Consider the following 23,639-nt stretch of genomic DNA (forward strand, 5'->3'; position numbering starts at 1 on the left):
TAAATACACCTTACAGGTATATGTTGTGAGAATGTGAAGTGAATTATGTTGATTTGGATTATATTCAACGGAAGGCTTATGGTACAGTGAAAATAATAGTGCCAACTCAGAGTTAGGTAACTGAGAAAGTGCAGAGAAATTAATGTAATGTTTCAGATTGAAGTCTAGCCAGTGTTGTTCACTCAGCGTGGTGACATGTGATAGGCCAGTTTCTTCCAGACCCTGGTTTTCATACCTCAAGACTGCTGTGGACATGAAACTCTTTGTAATGATTCCTTAAGCCCAACTTTAACAACAGCTTGGATGGCATGAAATAGTTGTGATTCGTTGGAAATGAGGGGGGTGGGGTTAGTTATGAAAGAAAGGTTTTAAATGCAGAATTTGTTAATTTGACTTTTGAAACTTTCCCAAGTGAAACTGCAGATTTGCTACTCAATGCAACTGGGTAGAATTTTATCCCCTATACTACACATAGACACTAGCATTATTCACAAATCCCACTGAGTGGTGCAGTGTCTTAACATATACTCATTCCTTACATCCACTTTCCTTGCATCACATGCAGACGACGAGGTATGTACTTATAATGTACTCAGTAGATAAACTATAGAAAGCATGTATTTTACATAACACTACAAATCAGTTTGAAGGGAAAATGTGTCTATTAAAGTCTGTAATTATGACATTAAAAGGATGAGTTCCAACTAGAAGCAAAATTTTAATACATAATTCTATAGTGGAACAAATAGATTTTTTTGAAAGTAGGAAAGGGATATGTAATAAAAATAAGTACTTTCTTTTTAGCATATTTTGAGAAGTCTAAATAATGTTATGAAACCAACTTTAGTCTAGACAGGCTTGACTGAAATAATGTAAGATTTTTAACCATCCCACTGTTCAAATCTCTAACCACATAAGTTATTCTGTCTGACATTTTCGTGGTTTTCCTAATTCTAACCTTAAACACGTTCACGGGTGTTAATAGTCAGCAGTTGAAAGAGACATTAAATAAACCGAATGGTTCTGCGTGTTAATTTAATACAGGAGAGACCTGAACAGACTTATAGAATTTTCAGTTCATGTACAACTTAAGTAAACTTAAGAACGAATAGAACGGTGTGTTACACAAACAATGCAAAAATCAGAGTACATTCTTACAGGGAACTGTGTTTTGTAATTGCTTGACGAAATGTTCTCTCGTTTCATCAAGGTTAGGTCACCATTCAAAGCGTGTTAAGACAATGGCAGATACATTGATCAGTTGGCAATGATTTCAATTTGAAACGAATGTGGTTAGCAGTTGCATATAAAATAATTCATTTCAATTTTCCATAATATGTTTTAGTCTTAAATTTTAGTTACATATATTATAATTAATAAATTTATGATTTAAATATACTGCGGATCCTACAGGCATGAAGCTAAAACTAGAAACCACAACTTATGATTACAAGCCAGTCCCATATTTGCCAGCCAGTTGTCATCTGTTCTGATAGCCACCGTTTCTTACCTATCTGTAATTGGTAGCATTGGAAATCCATGGTTGTGTTATGAGGTGGTTTGTGTAGTGTGCTCGAAATGTTATAACGTACAAATTCGTGTGTAGATTATAATGGAAGAAGAAGATGACCCGGTTATACAGGAGGTATGAAAAATATATTATGAGTGTTGTTCTGAAAATGTTTTATATTGTGCTTAATGCGAAGATTAATTCTTGCACAACGTGCAGTAGTTTGGTTATATGACATGAAATAATATACTGGCTCTTGTCGACAGGTCCCGGTATTCTTGTCCAAATTGTTGGCAGAGAAGTTGTTCCTTTACAAGTTTCCTGTGCGACCACGGGACGTTAGCTATGATGACTCCAAAGTTCTACAGGTATTGTCAAGATAAAATGAAAACCATAATGTTATATTAATTACTGTGTATGAAGCTTATCACCCCAGAAGTAAGTAATGAACATTAAAGGAAAGTGAGCACTGTATTTGCACAGAAACTTTTAGAATAATTTGAACATGAATATACTGGTAGATGTGTTTCTAATCTTTTCTGTTATTCGTCATCAAATAGTAAGTTGTGTTCAGCTTAAAATTCATAGTGCTCCAGTGTAACAGTCATATTTATTACAGTTAATTAATTGAATAAAATTTATTCACCATTCACTCACCTGACACGGCTTGTAACCCGAGAGTCTTTCATCAACTTCAGTCGCTGCAAAAGCTTCACTTTAAATAATTAATTGAAGTTTCATACTTCAGTGTTAAACTAATGCCGACATATGTTTGATCAATGTTTGAACAGGCCAGGAATTAATCGACTGATCATTTAACAACTTCTATGTTCAAAGCAGAATTAATCTTGTCTGCTGTTTTGACAGCGAATGTAGATCCTATACTTTATACAAATATAATATAAAGAAGATGTATGAAATCCTGGCCAGGAGAGAATCTTTCAATATAAATAATGACACCAATTTTTAGTAGTTAAGTAATATGCAAGTGGTGGTACCAGAAATTTCTATGTTCATTTTTATGTAGTTTTGTGTTATTTCTGTACTTCTGTTTAGGAGGTCTAGCCTAACGGGGCAGCAGAAACTGGAGCGTCTGCTTGTGAGCGAATAAGGGCTAATGACTTCTGTTGTTGAGAAGGAAGAGTTTCTCAAGTGTTTTCTTGCATTGTGCTCCAGTTGCAGTGTTAACTTCCTTTTGTCAGATTTTGTTAAAACGTTCATTACATTGTTATTTGTCATGACAGAGATGCTGCATTTTTGAACCTTAATGTTTTACACATGTCAGAGAAATCTTACGTTTTGACAAAGCTTATAAGGTCAATCTTCATGGTCCTTTGAGGATTTAGACCAATGAAGAACTTCATGACATGTTTATTTGAGTTTGGTTAATACTTTAGCAACCAATCAGGAGCAGGGGAAATTAGCAGGCATTCACTTGTTATAGCGGGTGGAGGGTTTGTAGATATAATCATGGAGCCTCAACACACTTGATCTTTGGATTCTGAAAACAGCAGATGCTAATGAGCACATCGCCTCATTTTGGAAAGTATTAGATATTCAGTAACTGCAGCAACAATAACTCAGTTTTTGCACAGTTGTCTATTCAGTGTGAAGTGAATAATTGAAGTGACATTGCCATCTATCAAGGGCCCTTTGTATGAGTGGACTGAACGTTTTTAGTAGCATGTAGAGGGTCGAGTAAAATGTGGCAGGGGGCAATGATATTAGTACCACTTGATGGCCCCATCATGGCCTCACCACGTAGTGTGACGTGCTTCAATGCAGTGATGTTACTGTCTCGAGAATGAAGCAGCCGTTCTCTAAAAACGTGCTCAAGGATTTTTTGTGTTGTTTCCAGAGCTGTATCAAGCCACAGCATCAGGAGGTCAGGCTGGAACTGGAGCTGGACATGCAGAGCCCTAATTATGACTCGAGCAAAGGCGAACAGATAGCGTGGAATGTGGATGGTGTTACTAACAGCAAGGTAGAGAGGAAGACTGAAGACAAATTCTTTAAGAAGTTAGTACTGTTATCATCTTTCATTGCCATTTCCACTAGGCTGGGTAATTTTGCTTGACAAAACTCTCTGTCATCCTTGTGTATCTTGTGTTATCTCTCCCTACTCTTTTGTGTATCTGACCTCACTGGGTCAGTCCAACTAATCTGTTTTTTATTGGTAATTTATTTATTTAATACCTTCATTTCTGTACTGTCAGGTCATCAGCATTCGTATCTCAGTGTTAATTTAAATGTTTGCAGAACAGACTCCCCCTTCTACAAAATTTATTTTCTTGATATCAAATAGGACATAAGATATTTATGTCATGTGTACATCAGATGTGGGCCACTGTCATATGTTAGGAACGTGAAATAAGTAAAAATGGTAACATTCAAAATGAACTCTAGATAATTTTGAGCTCATTAAAGTTAGGGATCTTGATATACATGCGTGTGTAATGCAAAGGCCAAGGATGTATTATAATTATTTGCCTTTCTGCCCCCCCCCCCCCCCCCCCCAATGTACCTTATGCACAGAAACAGCTTTTCCTTTAGATGCAGAGATATGTTTCATCCAAGAAAATAAAACTTTAAAGCGTTTCTTGATTATTATAATAATGTTCAGTGTTAGCACTAACTGTGAGAAGGCAAGTACTTTTCTCTTTGTCGAAGCCAGCCCTGTGGTTCACCCAGCTCACCTAGGGTAGAGTTAAAGTGGACACAATGTGAAGTCATTCAGTCATCTCCATATGTTGTGAATGCATGGAACTTTATGGAATTAACTTAATTCCATGGGGTTTGGGCATAGGAACTCTTAGCTGTTGCTTCATTTTTTGGCAGTGACATTATGGATAAGCAGATACTGCAGTCTACACGTGCGGTGTCTGACACGAGCAACTATGCTGTAGCTGTGTACCATGACGGTGAACTTCACATTACCCCGTTGCAAGGCGTTGTAGACCTCCGCCCTTCCTTTGCGTACTTGGATAAGTCGGACAAGCTTGCCAGAGAAGAGGCGAAGGAACGAGGAGAAAGTAAGTGACCCAGAAACTGTGTTGCTGACAGTCACGTAAAAATTGCAGCTAAATAAAGCAAAGCAGGTTGTCACTGTGGCTACAAGGAGAGAAACTACATTTCCTGCTCATGCATTTGGGTGGTTTGTTTGCCCATTAGCTGTGGAAGTGAGATTAAGAGTTCTTTATCTGCTGTGGTGTATGCCATCAAAATAGGCTTGAGGCATCTGTAATTGTGCAATTGAGGCACGATAGTTCTGTCACTGTCACAACTCTGAGGTAAATGACGTTAACAGTCAGGGAAGCTTAAGATATTACCAGAGAGGGAACAAATTTTCTCAACTTTTCCACTTAAATAGTACAATAACTGGCTGCAGGCTGGATGACTGCAGTGTGATTTTTCTCCTGACTACCACAATGACCAGACTGACTCTGGGCCCGCCCGGTCTCCTCTGCGGTGTGTACGAGGGGCTTTGTCTTGCGCCATGGTTAAGAATTTGTTGAGCTTTACCCTCCATTTTGCATGTGTGGCATGGAGCACTGCATAATTAAGCGCAGAGACAACTTACCTGTACTTACAGTATAAATACGGGAATAGAGATTTTGTTTGTTTGGTATTTTGGTAGATATTATTATTCCCGGGGGTAAAGCCGGCCGGGGCGTGATGCTGACCACTCACCCCGATCTAGTGCCGAGGTCAAGAATGAGTAGGAGCTATACCTCCACTCTCCCCAAGCGCCTACATGGCGTATAGTGGGACAGCTTTACTTTTTAATTATTACCACTCAAGAGTTGAACAGCAAGGAATGTGACATAAATTTTGTTTGTTTGTTTGTCAGCTGATTTGTCTGGCGAAGAGGATGAGGCCCAGCAGGTGACAGTGAAGTTTGCTCAGCAGGAATCTGAAAGGAAGAAGCGAGCAAGAGAGCGTTCATTTGGCTATTTGAGCAAGAAGAGTGCAGAGGAGCCGTGGTTCCACACAGAATTCCACAACTCTCGCTCAGGAAAAGCCGAGGTGCGCAGTATATGCTGTCCACACCAACAGATGTCGTGTCTGGTTTGCCTGATAACTATGTAACGAATTGAGCATCCAGGAGACTTTGTATGAATGTCATGCCAGCCCACCTGTGTCTAATAATTACCTAACATCAGTAATACCAACGTGGCAGGAGTTTGAATATCCATAGTAGCAGTAACAATAGCAAATTTTAATGTAGGTTCCTGATGATTTGTGTGGTAATTTGTTTATGAGAAATATGACCTTTTGTGAAGATTTTACTTCATGTACAACAGTGTGGCAGTCACCCGTGATGTATATTTGGTGCTGATAACTTATTTACCGTTGGTATCAAGGCATGTGATGATGTTTTGTATGGAGGTTATAAAGATCCCTACAGATTCTGCATAGAACATTTTTATGTCTGGATTTGAAAAAGGGGTTGACAGAATGAAGCTTTGAGTTTATATCTGACAGATTTGATGTTGTTTGAATGTGTACTAGTGGAACTTAAACGGTGAATTGTAGAATTATCAATTTGTAGTTCCTGCTAGCAGAGTTCAAAGCATTTGAAGGAAACTTCTTCCTATGTGTAATGCCAGTTCATAAATCTTATATGGAAATTCCCTTCAGAACTGTAGTAGTTGTGGTAAGACTTAGTAAGATTAGACCATGGGTTTCTTTTTACATTTCAGCTGGAAAGGCAGAAGTTATTCTGTGCCAAGGCTGATGAACGAGTAAATGAGCTGAGTTTGGGAGTGAATGAGTACTTGAAATATCTGGTTCCTGCGGAGGAGACGTCATCAGATTCTGTGGTATCCTCACAGTCAGCAAACGTTATCTCACGCAGCAGCCTTAAACTGCTCTCTCTTGTGGACCAAGTTAGATGTCTGCTTAGAGATGGTATGCTTGAACTGAGAGAAAGATGGGCAGAATGTTGCATTTCTGATGGAGCTCACTAAGTACTGTGGGAAGTATCGGGGCCTAAGTTGGTTGACGTTAGTGACTGTAGTAAGATATCACAGTGATTCAGTGACGTGGTGTAGTGTGGGAGGTTGTGATGCGCTCGTCATGAGGAGAAGTTGCTTGAACACTGAGAATGCAGAAATAAGGTAGAGTTTTTAATGCCTCAGGGAATTGGGTTGTGAGGGTCGGAGGTGAGTAGAACCGGCTTGTGACCGTGTCCAGTCATGGCTTTGGTATTAGTTCATTTAAAATGATTTGAACAAAAATGAGATTTGTAGCTGTTGGTATACACCATGTTATATCTAAATCTATTCATTAATGTCAGAGATGAAACATGCAGCCAAATATGCCTTTCCCATTATGTTCACTTTGGGTGAAGAGTTCGAATGACAGACACACCTGGAGGTAATATATCTCTTTTCTAGTTGAGTATCTACTAAATTACGTATTATGTGTTTATTTCTTGCTGTAGCCAAGTTACTGCAGTTCTCACAGTTGGCAACACTGCTGGATATGAATACAGATACTGCCAGTCTTCTACGTGTGGTGCAACAGGTGGCAGTATTGGTTCAGGGTAACTGGATTGTACGGAGTGATATCCTTTATCCAAAGGATACAGCTAGTAGCATTAGTGGCGTTCCTGCAGAGCTCATGTGTCAGGGCAGAGATTACGTTGTAAGTTTAAAGCAGTTTCTGTACTAACAGTGTGGAGTACCCCAGATTTCCACCCACTTACCTGCATATCCTGTCAAAAATGTGATTAATCAACTAATGTTGGTTGGGGTGTTTGTTTCTTTGATCTCAAAAGTGTAATGGAAAGACGCAACACAGAAAAACTTGTTTGCAGAATTATGCAAGCAGACGATTTGTGAACAGAGTGGAATGCTGAAATGTCAAACTGTCACCACCATTTATTTGGATTTTAGTTGGCAGGTGTCTGTTCCGAATATCAACCACTGTTGGCCATCTTGCCATTAAAAGCAGTTGGTGCACATGGCTGTCAGGGATGGTCTTGATATGTCAAATTTTGCATGTAGTACTGTACAAATATATGTTTCTGTAAGTATGCCGTCAAACATGAGTGAGATTGTTTTAATGTAATTGTGTATTATTTTTATTTCAGTTGTACCTGTTCACTCAGAATCGGCATGTGGATCGGCTGAGAGTGTCGAGCGTGATCAGGTTGCCATCAGAAGAGATAAAGGAGATCCTGGAACAGATCTCAAAGGTACAGGGCAACAAGAGGTGGGAACTGCGGTTGCCAGTTGATAAGGCATTTATCAGTCGGTGAGTTTACTGAGTGGAATAAGGTAGTACACATTCACAATCACCATCATTACTGAAACGTTACCTGTTTCTTCTCCCTGTGTCCAATACTTGGGTTTGTAACAGGTTTTCTTTCCCCACAGAATCAGTCACACTGTATTTCTGTTGCTAGTACAGATTTACTATTATAATAATCCAGCCTACGGTCACCGTCTCCGAGCGACTCCTCAGTATCGTCCCTCGCGTGCATGTGTTGTTGTTATATAAAATCATGCATTCAAACAAAACTGAAAAGACACTTATTGCCATTTTTTTAATGTGTTTCAACCTGAAGAGGTCATCATCATTCATTCATATTAAATCATACAATTCATAACACGATGGTTTGTTATAAACCATACTTTATGTAATACCACACTGGACATTAATTGCACAAGAGTTGCTGTATTATCTAAATTGAGTACTTGGCTTTATGTCCACTGGCTTGATTTCCGTTGTTGGTTGAGCTGCGGTTGCATTCCCTGTGCCTGCAAACTTCAACGTTGCGTGGGTATTACTGTCAGTTTCTGGAAAGTGTGCAGGGTTTTTAATCATTTTGGCCAAGCAGTGTGGCCATCTATTGCAAACGAAATTTTACATCGTTACTGTTTATTGCCAGGTCAAATAACGCATTGGAGTTGTGGGTGTTCTGCTCATTTATGATGTTTTGCTTTTTGCTAGTTTTATAGATGTGGAATTTTTCTAAAATGTCAAGCATTTTGCCTTTTGAGGCTATTTTTAATATGGCCATGATATCTTCTATGGGGCTGCATTTGTGTCTGTGGTCGAGGATGTGTTGAGCGTATTTTGAGTTTGTTACGTTGAATCTAATGTTGTGGACATGCTCTTTAAATCTGGTTTGAAATTCCCTACCGGTTTGGCCAATATAGACCTGCTTGAAGCTACCGCATTTTAACTTATATACACCACTTTTATCATATTTATTATTTTATCTTCTTAAATTACATTGGTACTTTATGGTATTATTGGCCTTGTAGGTTACTTTGACAGTCGTGTTCTTGAATGTTTTGGTGAGCGTTCTAATACCAGCTTCAAAGAATGTGAATCTGGACCATATTTTATTATTTGTGGTGCGTTGGCATGTAATACCTGCCATAGCTCAGTTTAAAAAATTATAAAATTCTGACATGCTCCAGGCATGAGTAATGTGACAGTGATCCCTAATGTATTAGCAGGTGAATGAATCCTGTGTTATATAAGCTATAACTGGTCTTAAAAATTGCATTTTCTTCTCAGATATCCAGAGGTAGTCCAGAGACAGCAGATGTGGTGGGATGCCAAACAGAAACAGTTGACTGAAGCATTAAGAGAGGGCAGTGTTGCAGCTTCGTCTTCTGGGAGGTCAAGGCGAAAATCCACTAGAGATTCCTCCGTATCAGATAATGAGCTGTCAGGCGATGGTAGACCGTCTCCAAAACGGAACCAGCGGCGGAAGGCTAACCTTCAAGAGTCGTTGAGCTCGGACAATGAGAGCGGAGTGGAGAGTGGGGTGGGCAAGAAGCAGGCTCAGAAAAATTGTGTGACTGGAACAAAAGTACAACGAAGGACGAGCAAGCAGAATGTGGCGATGGCTGCTATCAGTGCGGAGCCAATGGAAACATGATTCCTGTGTGAACCTTTTCAAGAGAGTGGGCCTGTGTAATAACATGCTGCAGCCATTGTTTGATTTGTTTGTTTTACATAAGCATGTTCTGTGCCTTCTGATGGATTTTCTTTGAGAACCAGAAGTGTTGCATTTTTTGCAGAAACTGTACAGTGCTGATATTATTTTGTTATCTTTATTTTATTTGAGCAAGGGATGTGTGAGGTGTACCTGTATTTTTCTCTCTTTCTCTCTTGTGTTTGTAATCAAATACACACCCACTTAATTAATTATTGTTTTTTACTTACTTTGTATTATCTATGTAGGATTTAGATAGAAATTTCTGCATTTGGTGGTGAGTGTTTGTATGGGAGTATTGTCAGAAGTGCTGGTTTCTCTCGTCAAAGCGTGCTGAATAATATATTCCCCCTGAAGGAAACAAGTACATAGAACTAATGTGGCTTGAATATAGTGCAAAATGTCTGGATATTCGACTCTCCCGTTTTGTGTCCCGATAACCCAGAAGTACCAAAATTTCTTTACCTATTTCAGAACTGACCTGCTAATATGAACTGGGCCCCTCCAGTGTAAGTACATGTATTTATTCAGATAACATAAAACAAAAACTGATGACACTAGATCATGGTTATAAAGCTAGAATATCTGATCTGTCAGGAGCACATTTGACTTTAACAAGAGAGAGAGAGAAAATTGTACAGTGTTTTGTTATGTTTAAATGATTTAAGTAAGGGCAGGTACAATACATTTCATTTGAAGCACAGAATAGTTGCTTTCCCATGTTTACTGAATTTCAACTTGGTATATCTGTCTCATGTGACTTGTAATTTTACTTTTTTGATTCATGTAATTTAATTATCTTCCTCCTCACTTCTTCAGCCATTTCTATGAAGGCAGCTCGCTGCTTAGCCCAAGTCAATGTGCTGTGTAGGCACCTCCATCTGTAACATTATATGAAGGAAAAGGAAAACGTGGATTTTATATTAAGAACAAGCCAGATTTATTTACAGGAGCATTAATTGACCATGTTCGTTATATGAATAGTTTCAATTGCCTTATTACATTCTTGTTCATTTTGGAAGTCCAATGACGTTACGGAAGCTACTAAAGAGGATGCTGGTGATATAGGTTATAATCTTCGTGTCGGAGGAAACTTGTAAGCCTCTGGCACTCAGAATTTTAAATAACACTCCACCACTCTTATAGTAAAATATACGTCGGTATTGAAGTTATAATACAATTGAGAATCAGTAATTAATCACGGTGCGGCTCCTATAAACCTAGCCCCACACCCCCCATTGACATATTCATCGCCCTGATGACGGAGGCAGTATGACCTCTGAAACGTTGGTTAATATCGACCAGACTACACGGCGCAACAACCCAGAAGACAAAATCTTCATATTCACCGATGTGAAAACCTCAAATCTTACACAGTAATTAATTGATTTGTGTATCCGTTGGCTTTCGCTTACGTTAAAACAAAACAACTTTTCTAGTACACATTATAACCAACATCTCAACACAAGCGTGTGAGATTGTTTCCAAAGATATATGTAAAATAAGAAAAGCGCTTTACCCTTGAAAATGGGATGGTTAAGAGGGGACACCTACGTGTAATTCTGCTGTTATAACGTAGTAATAGCTATGAATCATCTACTTAGTCACTGATTAAAACAATACTCCCTATTTAGATTTCATGAATTGGCATAATTGAAATAGTTCATGAATTCAACTGTTCCGTTGCTATGGCTACGAAAGATGTTTGAAATTGTTTACATATGTACTGTGCGGTATAATTACTTTATTTCCTAACTGATTGTTTTATTATATTGCAGACATCTTTAATTTTTTGCCGAAAATTTAAATATTAAGGAATTATGGTTGACGAAGACGTTAATGATTTAGAACTAATTTCAATAATAGGGTTTGACGGTATGTATATACAAGAATATTAATTGAAGATTGCGCCATTTTTGGTTGAAATTTAAGTATACATTAATAATTGATCGATATGTGGGTAGAAGAAAGAATGGCTTGAATGACCTAAGAATCGTTAGTTACAGTTAAGATGGAGCTACACTATATTGTGTTTTTAAAGAAAGGCCTTGCAATTTAAATATGTTTTTGTTTTCAAAAGTTTGCTACGTCCTTTTTGCACTAGGTCCAAAATTGTATTCTGTTGTGTATATGCAGCACAGCGCAGAAGATTAAAATCAACATGTTCACTGCAGTGAGAGCCTAAACATTTTAGGTTACTTTTCGGTAAACATTATAATTCAGTTTTGTTTAGGTTAGGTTTGTGTTGGTGCAACTGCCTGACAAACCACTGTGCATAGGTTAGTGATGTTAATGAATCTGTTAGTTCATCTCACTACAAATAAGCCAGAGCTTGATGTTGCAGGTTTGTTAGGCGTGTTTGGTGCTAGCTTTGCCCAGTGAGTATTTTTTCACATATTTTCTACTGATTTATTCTTTATTAATAAAATATTTTGATGTACATGCTGTTTTTACCAGCACATATCTGTGATCGTGCTATAGAAATTAAGTATTTTTTATAATATTTAAACATAACTTTATGTTTCCTTGTTACTAGTACATTTAAACTTGTATCTTCCATTCATCAGTGTGAGCTAAATACAATTCATACATGTTCATGTTGTGCATTAGGTACCACAATACGAGGTTTGAACGCTCATCCAGATGGACTCCATTTTGTCTATGCCCTAGGCTGCAAAGTGGTGGTTCAGAATTGGAAGACAAAACATCAAAAAACATTTTCTGGGCATACAAATGTTATATCAGCCATTGATGTTTCTCCAAATGGTAAATATATTGCATCTGGTCAAATCAGTCAAATGGGATTTAAGGTGAGTGTGGTGTAATTATAGTAGACTTTGATTAAGCAGCATAAACCAAACAGTTATTAGGACAGTGAATTAGAAAATCTGGTTAATCTGGAGTTATGTTCTTCATTTGGAGATATGATAAACAGAATGTAGCAAATATGCAGCATACACTGAAAAATCATCATTGGCATTTGCTAAGCATAATAATTTATCCATTACGGATACAGCACACAGTTTGTAGATGACTATTATAGGAAAAAAATAATAATGATAATTTTAAAGAACAAGAAATATAATAGATAAATAGTATAATACATGTATCAAAGGAAAATAGAAGCAGAAGAAATTTAACTGAGCTTCTGATTGATGTAATTACTGCAACTGAGGAAATCCATAGGAAGTGGGGGAATTATGTATGAGAGATGAGAGAGTTGTTTAAGGGAGAGTATTAACACTTACTGCTTATGAATGAGACCTCTGTGGCCAGTGTAAGAAGTAGAATGTACTGAAAAATAAAATGTATTGCATGTTTGTGACTTCTCTTAACACTTTACACCTCATGTCATTTGTCAATGTTGGTCTTGTGTCTTGTAATGCCACGTGAACTTGTGGGTGGATACCAGTTTTTCAGAGGAACATGTTGCCTCAATCTTCAGGACTTAAGAACATTGATGTCACCTTCAAGTTGATGTGGTGCTGATTTTCCTCCATTTTCACTCTTTGCTACTCATTGGTCAGGCACCTGTCATCCTGTGGAGCTTTGAGACTAGTCAGCTTGTATCTAAATATGACATCCACAAGGTTCGTGTGGAGTCAGTTGCCTTTACCTGTGACAGTAAATGTCTGATATCTTTGGGTGGTCTTGATGACAGTAACATCATTGTGTGGAATATTGAAAAAGAAGAAGTGTTGTGTGGTAAGTACCAATCAATGATACCATCATCAACATCATAATGAATTAAGCTTTTGGCCTGTTCTGGTTACAAGGATTACAACTGTTGCTTCCATATTTTCCTGTGGCTTGTATTCATAGAGCAGCTTAAGGATTCAGTTTCCAGGCATTCTTTCTAAATGCTCTATTCATTTCTCTTAATATTCCTCTATTATTGTAAAGAATATGATTCAAATGATGTATGTGATTTAGAAGACACTGGTTGGAACTCAGACAATTTCTTGTGCTTTCTAGGTGTTACAGCCAGTCGTGGGACATCAGGCAATGCAGCGTTACTCTGCTGCACAAACTTACGTGGCCAGTGTTTTGTCACTGGTGGAGAAGGCACACTGAGAGTCTGGAAAGTCATTGCTGACACGAAACAAGCCGAAGCAGTGGACGTTAAATTTGGACTCATTAAAAGACATATAATATCCATGGTGGTAATGTATCATACTGAAGAGTTTTCTGTTACAAACAGTTGGAAGTATGTGCTTTAGTTTATGCATTTATGTGATCTGTATCCACATTATGATTAAATTTTAAGATGAAGGTTTGCCTATGGCACCTAATATCCTTATGCAGGCCCTGACTAATATGCTACTTTATCTAAATAAATACTGAGAAAAACTGAAAACAACTATAAATGGCTACTGAGATTTTCTACTAACCAGATCACAAAATCATCTTCTCTCCGGTGATATTTTTAAGGCTTAGAGCATTAAATTGAGATTTTTTGTATATGATTCATTGTATTTATGCTAATCAGTAAGAAAGCAATTAAGTGTCTGAGGTGTTCGTCTTTCAGATTGATGAATTGGATGTGTTTGCTTTCTGTGGGACAACAACAGGAGATATTGTGAAAATCAAGCTGAACTATGATGCTGATATTGACGTACTGGATCCAGCTGCTACTCCAATTCTTCTTGGTTGTTTTGGGAAGTATATTGGAAAAAAGAGACTAGTGACGGGAGAAGAACCTGCCAGATACAGTCAGGGTGAGTTGGCTGTAACACTCTGACTGGCTTTATTCATCTGGACTGCACTGAACCAGATGTTTCAAGTGAATGGTTAGCACTCCTACGTTTTGTTCAGGAGGACCCAAATTCAAATCTCTTCCTTGAGACTGGCTATCCTGACTCAGGTCTTTCATACTCTTCCTCAGTCCTTCCAGGCAAGTTCCAGGTTAGTGTCTAAAGTTAGGCTACTTCTACATTCTTTCCAATTTGCTATTTACCAGTCATCCTGTTATTTTTTGAGTTAAGGAATCTTAGTTGCTGACAGCATACCTAAAGAAACGAAAATCGTTTTCAACTTCATTGCATGGGCTTCTGGCTTGTATTAGGAAGGGAAGAGAATTCATGCGATGATAATGTTGAATAGTCTGTGAGGATGTAGGCTGGACTGGATTGAATTAGATGCAGTGAACATTGTAATGATTCTTCAGGTACCTTGAAAGGTGAGGAATTGTTGACCAGCTGATCAGATATCACCTTCTCAGAGCTTATATATTTACTGTACCTCATATAGTATTGTTCAACAGTTATGTAATAATATGTTAATAATGTGTCAAGTGCTTGAAATGTGTTGGCCTTAGCATAAGGTATTTACAGCACTGAACTACAGAATTCTCATGGTAAAGAAAATTTTATTAACCTCTTTTATAAATTTAGTCAGCATTTAACACTGAGCTAAAGCTCTGACGTTGTAATTCAGCAAACAAATTCCATAATGTAGATATGTGATGAAGTCTAGTAGATTTTTTAAGTTTTTAGCCACATTTGGGTATTTTGTGTTTCATCATGATCGGTAAGGTTTCTGATCACTGGTATTTGTTGTAGGTGTGACTGCCCTATGCTTACTGCCTAGTGACATGGAAGGTAGAATTGTTGTTGGAGCTGGGGATGGAACAGTAGAACTGGTGAAGGAACTGAAAACTGTTACCTTCCCTGAACCCAGTGCGATCCGCAAGGTCAAGATGCTGTCTCTCCCACAGTTACTAGTTGTGAGTTAAGATGGTATTCAGCACAGTGTTCTAACTGCTGAGCTCGGAGATTGGCCACATATTTATTAGACACACAGTAGAGTTGCTTTTGTGGGTTATGGTATATGTGAGACACAGACATGGAGCTCCACATATTCTTGAAATGGAGAAGAGTATAGCCTGCCGTCTGTAAGCTGAATGCTCTCACGTGTCAGTAATTAAAACTCAAGTCAATTTTCTATGTATTGTTCAGCGACAACAGAGACCTTACCATCACCTGATCATGTGTATAGGTCCTAACACTTACCATAATATATATTTAGAAAATCCTGTATACTAAAGCAGTTTCTGTGGCGAATCAGAGTGCAGCACTCAGTGGATATGGTGTGAGAGGAAGGCTGGGATAGTTCAGTCACTGAATAGACTGACTACAGATTGATTACTAGGGTTAAATTGGGGGTGGGGGAGTGAGTCAGGATGTTCAGACCAGCTTTGGGGCCCACTCAGCCTCCTGGCTTGTATGTGACCGTTCACCTTCTCCTTCACATGTTGCAATGAATAAGAAAGCACAGAGCTTCACCTCCACTTCCTCTGTAGGCCTTCATGGTGCGGCCCTTACACATAGACATCCAATGTTTGGTGAGATAAGAGATGAATGTTGTATCACCATTTACTAGGCAGTGGAATCTTCTTAATTAACTCCTGCTGCTCAGCTGATCACCAAATTATGTGCACAATTAAAGAGAAATGCGCCCTAACTTTATGTCTGAGTGAGGAGTGTTTCTTGTTTGTTCTGCAGCTGAAATCTACCAATGTAAATGCTGCACCCACATCATTGCTACTGGTGCAGACAACAGTCTTCATTGGCACCATGCTGAGTGAAATCTTCACTGTTGATTTGGAAACATTTGAGGTGAAGCTGCATGTAACGTGTCACAGGCACTCCATCTATGACATCGCATTCCCACAGTAAGTAACGAACAAGCAGTGAACGCCTCTTGCCGTGGGTTTGGGCTGTGGGATGAAAATCGGAAATATTCATGTCGTTAAGTTGATAGCTGCGGCTGATTAGGTGTCAGCTGGGACTCTGCATCTGGATGCACAGAATTCACAGTTTGTGGTGGTGGTCAGTAGTTCATAGTCTGTCCTACTTGTTTTGACCCTTTTAACATCTTCTGTTTAACTGCAGTTACAAAATGATTAGCTTCTTAAATTTTGAAGGGTTGTGACTCAACAATCCAGGTTTTTACTTTTTGTTTACATTATGTAAATTCTACAGTTTTATAGAAACCAGAGGAGATTTGTCCTGTGAGTTTGCATTATGAGTTGCGCATATTTAAGGTGGCTATGCATGACATGTTGGGATGTGCTACCTCTTGTCCCTGTGATGAAGGCTGTAGGTGTAAGAGACAAATGTCACTGTGCATCTTTATAAAAAAAATTATGTCTCTAAGTGTTGTCTTATTTCTGTTTTCAGTGAATATTCAGAGGTGTTTGCGACCTGCAGCAAGGATGACATTAGAGTCTGGAACACAGAAACTTCATTGGAACTCCTCCGCATTACTGTTCCCAATTTCACGTGTACCTGCATACAGTTTGCATGTGATGGAAAATCTATCGTTAGTGGTAAGTGTTGTGTAAAATATTGCTCGAGTTCCTTGGTTAGTTGTAGAGCTGAGATTTATTGGGTCCTCCTGATGATTGTCTTTTCAACAGGCAGAAAACCAGCTGAAGGACCATCTCCTAAACCAGAATTTTAAATCTAGATTTTTTTACCTTATAAATTTAATATTCAGTTGTATCTTACTTTAGCTTTCTATTTGTCCATGTGTTAATATGAATTTAAATTATGCTTTATAAGCATTTGTAAATTGTATTGTCTCAGCAATTCTATGTGATCAAAGTTTGAAAGAAAGCAAATTATTTTATTGTTCCCTTCTTACCTATCCTGTATCAATTTTACTTCCAAAGTTTATATATGTTTTCATTTCTTTCACTGTTACATGATTGATTTTCATTTTTAAGTGGTCTTCTTTATCTTTATAGCAGTGATTTTATTTGAATATGATTAAATCCCTGTATTCTGTTTGTCCATCTTGAAGTTCAATCCCATTTTAGTTTTCATTTTGCGGAAGGACAAAATGTCAAGTAGTAATGCATGAAAGGATGATGTATCTTTTCTGTCTTATGCCTGGAACCTCCATTATGCCCTTTGCAGGGTCAATGAGTTGTAGAGGGGGAGTGTCTGGGAAGGCAAATGTAACCATCACCAAATTGCATGCTTCAAGGCCACATCAAAATTATACAGTGTTACAACACCAACAGCACAGACCAGGCTGATGGCACTGCAATATTATTATTATTAAAAAAAGTGAATGTTAGACTTAACGCAGTTCTTCGTGTGTTTAGGCTGGAATGATGGAAAGATCAGAGCATTCACTCCACAGACCGGGCGCCTCATCTATGAGATTCACAATGCACACAGCAAAGGGGTCACTGCTGTTGCCATTACAACCTGTGGTCTGCAGGTTGTTAGTGGTGGGGGTGAAGGACAGGTGAGTGATGCAGGTCATCCTGAAAAGTAATAATCCCTTGCTCTGCAGAGGGTGGTATCTATAGTGTACTGATGGATGTGCATCTACAGTAAGTGAACACATACATTAAGGGCAGTGAGGTGTGCAAAGTAATGGAGAATTCATATGTGAACCAAAAATTGCTTATTTATTAGAAAGAAAAATAGCAAACATTTTCAATACTCTGCGCAGGTAGTTTCATACTTACATTGTTTAACTAATAACTAACTCCATTGAGCAGAACCCTTCTTGAGAAGCTAATGGTTGTCCTGCTAGTCAATAGATTCCCCCAGCCCCTACCTCCTTTTATGGAATCAAAATGTGCATTACTGTATTCACAAGTTCCTGTCACCAGCCCCTCATTCAAGCAATACGGGCCCAGTCCAGACCATCCCCCATTTTTCCTGAATATTATCTTCCCACCTACACCTAGATTTTCCGAGCGGTCTTGTTTACTCTCCTAACTTGTAGGGAAATATGTTTTATTTAATGTTGCTCCTATTATTCTGAGCCACAAGCGCTTCCTTCTCTGGTGAGAGTTCAGGTGCTCATAGCAAACAGTATGTTGATGGTTGTCTTCTGGGATGTTGTACCATGTAGTTGACCAGTGTTTTAGAGGAGGCAACAGCTCCCACAGTCCTGATGATGGAGGCATTATGCTCCTCTGATATGTCAGTCAGTATCTACCAGACTACATGCTGCAACACCCCATAAAACAGCTATATCTGTGCTGCCTTCTCTTCTCAACACACAGACACTAATAAAAAATATACCTTGCTGTCTTTTATTTTCAGGTGCGGGTCTGGAAGATTACACCCACATACCAGAAACTACAGGGTATCCTGCAGGAACACAAAAGTTCTGTGTCCTGTATCCAGATCTCCAGCTCAGACACAGAGGCTGTCAGTGTCAGTTTGGATGGATCATGTGTAATATGGGACATAGTGTAAGTGTCCACTTCAATAATACAAAGTTTGATGAAAGTGAATTATTGCTCATCTGTCCAGTATTAATGTTTCCCATAGTTATACATTGGTTTGTTTTATTACTTTCTGCAGAAAATTGGCACGTAAGCGCAGTCTGTTTGCCAACACCCAGTTCATGGGTGTCTGTTACCATCCCAGTGGTGTTCAGATAGTCACCACAGGAAGTGATCGTAAGATTGGGTACTGGGAATTGTATGATGCTTCACTGATAAGGGAGATAGAAGGTTCTAGGTCCAGTGGGCTTAATGCAGTCGACATCACTAGAGATGGGGAGCGCATCGTAACAGGAGGAAATGATCAGTGCGTGAAGGTAAGATTGCTGTCATAACACTCCGTTAACTGCGCTCTACGTCCAGGCTTAAATATACGAGACTTCAGTGTCGTAAGATTAAGGTGATGTTCCTGTTCTGTCAGTGACATTTAATTTTGTGTTGACACTAATGCTAATGCTTCTTTCTGGATAATTAAGCTTGCTGGTACCAGAACTAATGCCAGGCACAAAGCAGCAAACATAACACAGTTTTCTATCTATCCTACTGTACAGCTGGCATTAGTGTACATTGTGTAACTAGGATTTAATTACTTTCAAAGATGGCTGCCTTGTGGGTTGAATCATAATGTAGACTCATAGAAGTTTACCAACATTTCAGAGGTCCATGTTGCCTCCACCATCAGAGTGATGAGTGGTGTAGGCATCAAGGACCTCTGAAATGTTGGTAAACTGCTTCCAGACTACACAGTGCTACAACCCAGAAGACAGCCATCTTCCGTCTCACTGCCATGAGAACCTCAAATCCTACTTACTTTCCTTCATTAGGTTTGGAATTACCATAAAGGTAACCCAACTCATGTAGGTGCCGACCACGCTGGTGCCGTCACTGCCGCACGATTTTCACCTGATAATCGTTATATTGTCAGTGTCACCTCTGATGGAGGAATATTCCTATGGAAAAGTCCATACATTACACTACCTTTGCAAGAGTCGTGGCAGTCTGCAAGATGCTCCTCCAGAAGCACCCGCAGCACATGCAGTGAGCAAGCAGAGCAGCAGGGGAAACTGGCAGCAGAGAGGGAAGTGGAAGAACATGCTGCCAGTGCAAGAAGTGCACAAGGCAGTAAAGATGGTGGCATTCATGAGACACGACTGGAGCAATGCATTTGCAATGGTACAGCAAAGAGTGTTGGCACACCAGACATTGGTGGAATGCTAAAACGTAATGGCATGCCAAAGAGGGGTGGCACAACAAAAAGTAATGGCACACCGAAGAGTGGTGGCACAACAAAAAGTAATGGCACACCGAAGAGTGGTGGCACAACAAAAAGTAATGGCACGCCAAACAACAGTCAGGGCACCTCAAGTGGAAAACTCTAATCATGAAAGCATATATATTTCAGGATCTCAGACAGATATATTTTTATTAAGATATTTCTTTATATTCAAACAATTATATTCTTATATAAATATCTGGAGGGAGTTAAATGTTTTAATGACGCCAGATTTTAGCCATTTCTCATATATCATCACTTAAAATATTAAATGTAGCGTAAATAAATTAATATTACAATACAATCAAATATACATCATAATATGTTTACCTTCCATAATATACAAATATGTTCAAACAAATGTTTGTCTCATTTCAATTCAGAAATTACAACATAAAAAGCAGAGTTAAAAAAATGGATACAGTTTCACTTAACACTAAACTCAGGAAGCAAGCATTACGTGTGTGTGTGCATGCAGTTTCAGCCCCACGCTTGGCTCTTGCAGTAGTGAAGGACGAGTTTGCCATCCGTTCCATAGCAGTCATACAGGTTCTTCACAATATGGTCTGGTGCCGGAGCAAACGACTGATTCACGTACAGAAACTGCAACAAGAATGCAAATCTGCTGTTGTAACGGTAAGCACGGACTACTGTTCTTTGTGTTTTGTTAAATATCCACCAAATGCCCCGTCCCCCAAACAACTGAGACTAATTTGTAGATTGTAATAAGGTTTGTATTTTACATCTTGTATGAATGTTTTGTTTAACAAGCCATTTTTGAATCAAAAGATTTAAGCCTTGTGTAAAGTAGTGGAAATATTCACTGACAGGTTTCCGCGTAGCCTCCGTCTGTGCTGAATTTAATCAAAATCCATTCAAAAGTTTCAAAGATGAAACATGGAAAGTTATGTAAGGATAAGCTTTCTCTCTTCATGCATTCATTTTGTGTATTTTGTACAAAAACACAAAAATATCTCAATTTTAGAGTTCATCTGCATCTGGTTGTATAAATCGCAATGGTCATCCTGCTGACTCACTTCACTAGCACAAAAGAAGGAGAAATAAGGTATTTTTTTTTCAAAATTCAAATGCCCAATTCTTTCTAGGATCAGATATATGCACTCTGATGTAATCTTCACCATCAGTGTTAAAACCAAAAATAAAAATGTAAACTTAATATACATTTTTAAGTTCCAATATTTCAATTCCTATTCCAAATCATACCAAATATTCTGAGCGATCCAGCTTGAGGTACTTTTTCATGAACTCTGTTATCCACCCAATCTTCCTTTCTGGATCTACAGCCCACTTCTTCTTTTTCATGATTGGAGCATTTCCAGTTGCTTTCAGGAGTATGTCAACTGAAAAAAAAAATCCATGATAGCCCATTCTGTGGAACATTATAAGTAATTATCAAAATATGAGGAGAGCTTCCGTTGAAAATGCCATACAGGGAAGATGATCAAGGATAAAGTGGCCTTAAGTCTTATTTTCATGATATTCTGATGTAGTTATGCCATTTATAAACAAAATTACATGCTTAAATGTACACTGGATTTAAGCAGGAGTTGTGGATTACCTGATGCAGTATTTTGACAAAAACATGACAAACAGGCCTGACAATGTGATGACAGTATAGGCAACAGTAGACATTTCTTTTAAGATGAAGATATGCAAAGTGGTGACAGGTTATAAGGTTTAAATAAATGGTTCATGTGAGGCTAAGTAACTGAATGATTCTTTGTTCATACTTACTTTAGACTTTATCGGTAATGTTGCAATGCAGTGATAACTGTGAATTAGGATATGGAAGAATGTGGTCATGGCCTATTTTAATGAATTATCCTATCATTTGCTTGGAAAGACTGTGAAAGATCTCAGTACAGCCAATATCCAGGCAGAAACTAGAAGACGGTCTAATAGATACAAAGAATCAGTCTTAAACTATTTAACAATGATGACTTTGGAATTAAAACGTCAATTCAGTGACAGGTTAGTTGAAATATGGAAATTACACAGGTTCTTGTAAGGCCAGTAAGAAAATTTAGTCTCTTCTTACACTAGTTAGTAATGGGATTAAGAAAGTTATGGCTTGCATATGAAACTAAATGTAAAGGTCCTCTGCAGATCCAATATTTCTACCCCATTTAAAGAGTACTTCGGGTGAGAATACATACCAATATTTGAGAAAGGCTACTAACTGCCACTTGTGATGCAAACACTAACATGCCAAAATAAACTTCAATCAATTGTCAACTGTTATGGAGGTGTCTGTACCATGGCACCTATCTACATAGACATTTGAATGCCTTTACATAAGTCTACCTACAATGGGTATATGTTTCACGCTAAGTAGAACTGGTACTACTACACAATAAAGGCTGAAAACAAGGTTAGATTATGTGATATAACTATGCCTCACAAATTGAAATTATGTAGACTACACAGTGGAACAATGCCGGATATAGAATAATGGATAAAAATATATGATAGCAATTTACTCTTTTGCTTGTCAGATTTTGTTCCTTCAGCTACTGTAGAATCCGCCTGTTGGCTTTCGTTGGGAGGTTCCCCAGCATCACTTCCAGTTTCCGATACGTCGGGATTATCCGATTTCTGTGTGTCCTGATTGCCAGACATAGTTTACAGCGTAATGAAGCGATTCCTTAGCATTATAAAAACAGACAAGACTGCTATATAGAAAATACTGACTATTACTGCTACTTGTACATAACTCCAACCTCCGACATTGTTTTTACCGATTGCCAAGGTTTCTCTCGACATGTTGCCAACGTGACGGAAGTATGTTGCAATTCTATGACCGTAATTTCTCAATTAAATTGCTCCTTGTTTGGCCTGGATTGGGAGGAAGTGGGGATCATGGATATGTTTCACAAAGGAAGTCTGCAGACTTCATGAAAATTGTCATTTGTCTGAAAACTATTTATTTTGTATCAGTTTGGTTGAAGTGAAAAAGACGAGTCAAAAAATCCTCTCTATATACTCAGGTACTGTTTCTCTGTGACCAATTTTAATATCATCCTAACAGTTACACTGGATCTCCCAAGTGGTCTCTTCGCCTGTATTATTGATAGATAGATACCAATAATTTCAATTTTCGCGTCGTTAGGTTGGTCATTTTCGTACTCACCTCCCGTGACAGATGGCGTGTTGCGAGAGCGCGGTTTTCAAGCTGTTTATGCAAAACTGTATTTTCTGGTGTTTCACTTGCGGTTTTGCGTTCTTGTTTCATTGCCAGTCTTAGATTTGTGATCAGTTCATTGAATCAGGCACCAAGTAAACACTTGTAAGTAAGTTGCAATTAATACTTATTGCTTTCGTGAATGTTACTTGTGTGTGTGTGTGATTTAGATTACGGTGGGGAGCAAGAGCAGCCAACTTCGGGATAAATAACGTGGGAAGACTAAATGCATATATAACAAACATTTCTTCACTCCAAGCATTGCAGAAAGCATGGGGTCGTGCATTCAGAGGTTGGTGCTAATGAGATGAGCCTATTCATATTTATATTGTCGTTTTCATTCTGTCTCTCCTAGGTGAGGCTCTTTCTTCTGTTTTATGTGTTCTGAGAACCCAATCATCTGTAAAGCAATATTTGGATGTTCATTAAATTTCTTGC

The 23,639-nt window shown here is 38.4% G+C and overlaps 4 protein-coding genes and 1 long non-coding RNA gene across 9 annotated transcripts in view; 3 read left to right on the top strand and 2 right to left on the bottom strand.

The window, feature by feature from the left end:
* Positions 1 to 1,428: 1,428 nt before the first annotated feature.
* Positions 1,429 to 9,682, top strand: LOC110829980 (DNA-directed RNA polymerase III subunit RPC5). The gene is made up of 9 exons (XM_087354810.1): positions 1,429 to 1,645; positions 1,777 to 1,878; positions 3,369 to 3,529; positions 4,349 to 4,542; positions 5,361 to 5,536; positions 6,214 to 6,421; positions 6,957 to 7,159; positions 7,608 to 7,771; positions 9,047 to 9,682. Exons 1-9 carry the CDS (start codon positions 1,613 to 1,615, stop codon positions 9,411 to 9,413), a joined length of 1,608 nt encoding a protein of 535 aa, XP_087210936.1. The 5' UTR covers positions 1,429 to 1,612; the 3' UTR covers positions 9,414 to 9,682.
* Positions 9,570 to 11,128, bottom strand: LOC147872834 (uncharacterized). 2 transcript variants are annotated; one of them, XR_015536772.1, is made up of 2 exons: positions 11,025 to 11,128; positions 9,570 to 10,351 (listed from the first exon to the last, which is right to left on the bottom strand). It is a non-coding gene; the product is annotated as an uncharacterized LOC147872834 (long non-coding RNA). The 2 variants fall into 2 exon arrangements; XR_015536771.1 differs by having other exon boundaries at positions 10,990 to 11,128.
* Positions 10,345 to 21,176, top strand: LOC110829955 (cilia- and flagella-associated protein 52). Of its 4 annotated transcripts, none has more exons than XR_015536766.1 (13): positions 10,345 to 11,345; positions 12,081 to 12,280; positions 12,998 to 13,175; positions 13,446 to 13,633; positions 13,999 to 14,188; positions 15,032 to 15,195; positions 15,974 to 16,143; positions 16,652 to 16,800; positions 17,584 to 17,729; positions 18,542 to 18,693; positions 18,806 to 19,043; positions 19,551 to 20,635; positions 20,985 to 21,176. XR_015536766.1 is itself a non-coding variant. In XM_022064218.2 (13 exons), the coding sequence occupies exons 3-13, from the start codon at positions 12,204 to 12,206 to the stop codon at positions 20,103 to 20,105; spliced, it is 2,163 nt and encodes a 720-aa protein (XP_021919910.2). In that variant the 5' UTR covers positions 10,345 to 11,345; positions 11,815 to 11,848; positions 12,081 to 12,203; the 3' UTR covers positions 20,106 to 21,176. The 4 variants fall into 4 exon arrangements, 3 of the variants coding, with proteins under 3 accessions (XP_021919910.2, XP_021919909.2, XP_087210931.1); XM_022064218.2 differs by adding an exon at positions 11,815 to 11,848 and having other exon boundaries at positions 12,081 to 12,236; positions 19,551 to 21,176; XM_022064217.2 differs by having other exon boundaries at positions 19,551 to 21,176.
* On the bottom strand, positions 20,123 to 22,785 carry Atg12 (Autophagy-related 12). The gene is made up of 3 exons (XM_022064228.2): positions 22,501 to 22,785; positions 21,224 to 21,360; positions 20,123 to 20,602 (listed from the first exon to the last, which is right to left on the bottom strand). Exons 1-3 carry the CDS (start codon positions 22,637 to 22,639, stop codon positions 20,480 to 20,482), a joined length of 399 nt encoding a protein of 132 aa, XP_021919920.1. The 5' UTR covers positions 22,640 to 22,785; the 3' UTR covers positions 20,123 to 20,479.
* Positions 20,514 to 23,639, top strand: part of stet (rhomboid serine protease stem cell tumor) — a 62,495-nt gene continuing 59,369 nt past the window's right edge. The window contains exon 1 of the mRNA XM_087354813.1: positions 20,514 to 20,635. The gene's annotated coding sequence lies outside the window, so the exon portion shown is untranslated. The remainder of the gene's footprint in view (positions 20,636 to 23,639) is intronic.

Source organism: Zootermopsis nevadensis, unplaced genomic scaffold, assembly GCF_977971745.1.
Source record: "Zootermopsis nevadensis isolate Lab colony 2312 unplaced genomic scaffold, Znev_1.0 Znev_ptg000024l, whole genome shotgun sequence".
In the NCBI taxonomy this organism is placed as follows: Eukaryota; Metazoa; Arthropoda; class Insecta; order Blattodea; family Termopsidae; genus Zootermopsis; species Zootermopsis nevadensis.